This window comes from Mus musculus, chromosome 16 (genome assembly GCF_000001635.26).
Source record: "Mus musculus strain C57BL/6J chromosome 16, GRCm38.p6 C57BL/6J".
In the NCBI taxonomy this organism is placed as follows: Eukaryota; Metazoa; Chordata; class Mammalia; order Rodentia; family Muridae; genus Mus; species Mus musculus.
In genome coordinates this window covers 14,705,381-14,709,747 of record NC_000082.6, presented here as the reverse complement: position 1 = coordinate 14,709,747, position 4,367 = coordinate 14,705,381, and the positions used below count along the sequence as shown (strand labels likewise).

Genomic DNA, 4,367 nt, shown 5'->3' with positions numbered 1-4,367 from the left:
AAATTAGATTTTTAAAAATCTTGAACTATTTCAATGACATATAAAAAATAAAATGACTATAACTTGTTTTTACAAAGTAAAGTTAACATTAAAATATTTTGAAAAGTTTTTGACAATTAACCTGACTGTTTCTTACCCCTCAAATATGGTGTTTGTTATAACTTGCACAAAGTTACCATCATGATCTCTTGAATGTGATAGTGACTTTACAAAAGGCAATTTCTTATAATGTAACATAAATTGATTCTTTATATGCTTAGAAATACCTTTTTTGTTTTCTCTTGTTAAAGCAAGAAATAGATGTGAGCATAGTATTTAATATTAAAGCAATAAAGTTTTGAAAATAGTATATGAGTAACTACTTTTTACTCAAAAATGTTTATTGTAAAAAAGAGACCTTGAAAGTTACTTTTTAAAAAAGGACATTGATTTCACAAGTATTCTGGTTGAATATAGGCGTGGCTATTAACCGTACCTCACTTTCATACAGAGTTCATTCAGTTGTATAAAAATAAACACAAATTTACATCAGTTCATCAACTACACAAGTCATTAAGACAGGCACTTGGAGGGGCATTGTATTACTGCATCCATCACATGAATTTTCAAAAGTCTAAGTACATTACTGAATGTCTAAGAAATTCTTTTGCACATTTTCATTACTTTGTATTATAAAACATTAAGATTCTTTTTTAAAAAGAAAGACATGGGACACGCACCAGGAATGTTTGAAGTTTGTCTTTCCCTCCTCTTCCAAGGCACACATGGCAAAAATAAAACAAGAATACTTTAATACATTCTCTTGTGTTCTGTTCTTTTTCTTGTTTTTGGTTTTTTTTCTCTTAACAATATAGTTTTAAAACATTGTAGGTAATCCAGAAAAGGCTGTCATTCACTGATGACAACCAGGCATCATACATTTAAGGAAGTAAACTTGGAGTACTTTATAAGGCACCTGAGATAGTGTCTGGCAGACTCTCTTCCTCTTGGAAACACTATTACAATTCTATTAAGAAGAAATACTGTTCCTTTGGTTGAAATGGTTTGGCAGCAGTGTAAATCTCTGTATTCTTTCTTAGTAAGAAAAGATGCAATGTGCTTTTCACTTCATCTTTAAAGAGAAAGATTCTTATCTTTTATCCTTTCAATCTAGCTGTCAGTAAATATAATTTTAAACTTCACATAGAACGAATTAACTTTAAGTACATAGATTCTGTTCTGTAGTGTGTGTGTATCTGTCTGTCTGTCTGTCTGTCTCTCTCTCTCTCTCTCTCTCTCTCTCTGTGTGTGTGTGTGTGTGTGTGTGTGTGTGTGTGTGTGTGACTCTTTTGTGGTTTTATACATACTATTTGGTTGGTAAGCACATGAGAAAATGTCTTTGGACTTTCATTTGTCATTTGTCATTGGAGTGAAGAAATGCATTCTGTTTGAGTAAACACTGGTTGCGCCACTCAGTGTGCCACACAGCAGCCAGACTCCTCATGTTTATGCAGAAGCGACATTCTGGAGAAGGTTTTGGAGCAGTTTTTGCACTGGTATTTCTTTACATCAGAGTGGGTCTGCAGATGTGCCCTCAGGTTTGATCTGTCTGCAAAAGCCCTATTGCAGTGAGGGCAAGAGAAAGGCTTTTCCCCTGTTTGAGGTAGGGTAAGGGAAAATAAAAGACAGTCAGCTTTTTATAGGACACAAAATCAAGTAATATTAATGAACATCAACAGTAGCTTAGAAGAATAAGAATTATCATAGCTTGATCATATCAACCCCCAGTTATGTAATTCTATTCCTATTTGGCCTTTCAAAACAAAACTTTAAAATATCAGCCAAACAGCTTCCGTTCTGCCAGACAGACACACATTCAGAATTGGGGCTTTTTCTTGCTAAGGGTTTCTGCTTCAACAGGTGCAGCAATGATGAGCAGCTCCCTCCATTTCCAGTATGTCTCCTCTTTCTGTATGATGACTAAGACTGGATAAATTCCATGACTTCCTGCATATGATTTCATGCTTTGGGCTTTTTTTAAAAATCAGCAACAAGAAAATGAAACAAACAAGCACACGGCCAGATCCAATTTAGCCTCATTTACTAAATTAGTCAAGAGTTGGCAGAATTCATAGCAAAAAGTATAGCCAAAAAAACTATAGGAACCCCCTCTGCCTGTTTATCAAATCAACACTAGGAGCCAGACATTTGTATTTACTGACTATCAGTTCTGCAGAACACACACCAAATACCTCAATCTTGCTTTCTAACTGATCTTTGAGACCAAATCTCCTGCATGTGCTTTCCAAAGTCTAAATGCTGTTTACAATCCCTGGAGCAGAGGCTGGAAAGGAGCACTTGCTGTTCTAACAAGCTTTAGAGCAGAAAGCAGCTATCAGTGGTTCACCTTATGAAAAACACCCCCTGTCAGTCCCTTAAGACACCCCGCAGACAGCTCTGTCACACCACTGTTTGAGCTGAGAGGCATGGTTTTCTACATTTCTCTTACCAGTGTGAGTTCTAATGTGTCCTTGAAGCAGCCAGGGTCTGGAGAAAGCCTTGCCACAGATCTTGCAGACACAAGGCAATGTGTGGGTTCGAATGTGCATCTTCAGGGCACCCAGGCTCACATATTCCTTGTCACAGTACTTGCAGCTGAACGATTTCCTAGACTGGGCATCACAGTGCAGCTGCTTGTGTTTGGCCAGCCCAGAGAACGTAGAATAGGTCTTATTGCATAAATTGCACTGAAACTTCTCAGCTTCGATGGCATGGGGGTCTGAAAGCTTGGGCTGCAGTCTCTCCTCTTCGTCACTAATGGGACTTTCTGAACCACTGTGATCCTTGGATGAAGTGTCAGAGGAAGGCGGGGGACTTACACGCCCCAAGGATGAGGAGTATCCAGTAAGAGGAGAAAGGCCACTGGGTAAAGGAGAGTGGAGTGGAGCTGCCGACGATGTCCATACAGTAATAGGGCTGTATGCTCCCGAGGTGAGGATCTCTGGTTTTGGTATGACAGGTATAGGGTAACTTTCATAGAGATATGGGGAAATAATAACTGGAAGAAAGAAAAGGAAGGAAAGAAAAAATTAAGGCAAAATATTTTTAAAATATATGTACACAGTCTGAGAGAGACCATAACAACATGCAGGAGACTCCATAGGAGACTCTCTAGTGAAGACAGCCTTACTCACAGGACACACATAAAGTCTTCCCTTCACCTGGGCTTACTGTCCTCGTGCAGGCTGACAGTTGCCCTGACTAACCTTCATTCTGGACTAGCCTTGCTGTCCCAATTTAGAACGAAGAACTAGACACTATATTAAAACTTTTTATAAAGTTGCTTTTCATTTTATGCGTGGGCTGTTCTAGCTGTACCGTGCCTGTGGCGGGTAATGGCATGCACGAATCCAGCTGCTTTCCCAAGTGCTTGGCTTCAGGAGATTGCTGCTCAGGCGAGGGGAAGGGTGCGATCACGTCCGTGCACTCCTTTTGCGTACACACAGGCTCAGAGAACTATACTGCCCGACCGGAAGGAAGCTTTCCTTGTCAGCAAAGATCTCAAAGGTTTTGAATTAAAACTTAACCTAAGTAATCAAGAGACTGCAAGGACAGTTTTGGCACAGCATTAAAAGGAAAGCGGCCCGGTGTGTTCTCTGAGTCAAGCAATAGAACCGCGGTTTACTCGCGCACAGATTTACAGAGGCGATTTTTACCTGTGTGTGTGTCCAGTTCGCTGTAGTTGGGCTTCTTGGAGGCGTTGAAATGTTTCTTGACCAGGAAGGAGCGCGGCATGGTGGCTGCGGGCGGGCGCGGGCGGATAACGGTCCAGGCGGCGGTCCTATAGCATCGCGGTGGCTCAGGTGCGGCGGGGGACAGGCAGGCGCCTCTGAAGTCACCCGGCTCCCTGCCCGACTGAGCTCCTCTGGGCGGGGAGGCGCCTTCTCCGTTGCTTTTTCTAGAAGTAACCAATCACAGCCAAGAGGTTCAGATTTCAGCTCCTCCTTCTGGAACAGCTGTGAATAGAGGAAGACTCTGTTGTCAGACTAAATTTTTCTGGTTCAAAATGGGCTGCTCATGGCATTTCAGTGGAGGCTCAAAATACATTAAATGTTTTCAAGAAAGGAAATCTCGGTTCTTGAGCACTGGGGAAACGTGTTTCCGCTAGGTGACCTACGGCGACTTGGCTTCCAGATGTGGGCAGTGCCTGGCAAGGCGAGGGCGGGAAGGAAGGGCGGCCCTCCGGACTGGGACCGCGCAGCCCCTAGTGGCCAGAGAGTCTATATTTGGAAGTTGCGTCTGGAGGGGGGTTATTGCACACAAGCAGCTGTAGGCTCTGGCTTTTGGGAAAGGAAGGTAAAGGCTCCCCGCAGCTGCCACAGCAGGTC

General features: G+C 42.1%; 1 protein-coding gene across 1 annotated transcript; it reads right to left on the bottom strand.

Annotated features, from left to right (window-relative positions):
• Positions 1-352: 352 nt before the first annotated feature.
• On the bottom strand, positions 353-3,896 carry Snai2 (snail family zinc finger 2). The gene is made up of 3 exons (NM_011415.3): positions 3,696-3,896; positions 2,489-3,037; positions 353-1,633 (listed from the first exon to the last, which is right to left on the bottom strand). The coding sequence occupies exons 1-3, from the start codon at positions 3,772-3,774 to the stop codon at positions 1,452-1,454; spliced, it is 810 nt and encodes a 269-aa protein (NP_035545.1). The 5' UTR covers positions 3,775-3,896; the 3' UTR covers positions 353-1,451.
• Positions 3,897-4,367: the final 471 nt, after the last annotated feature.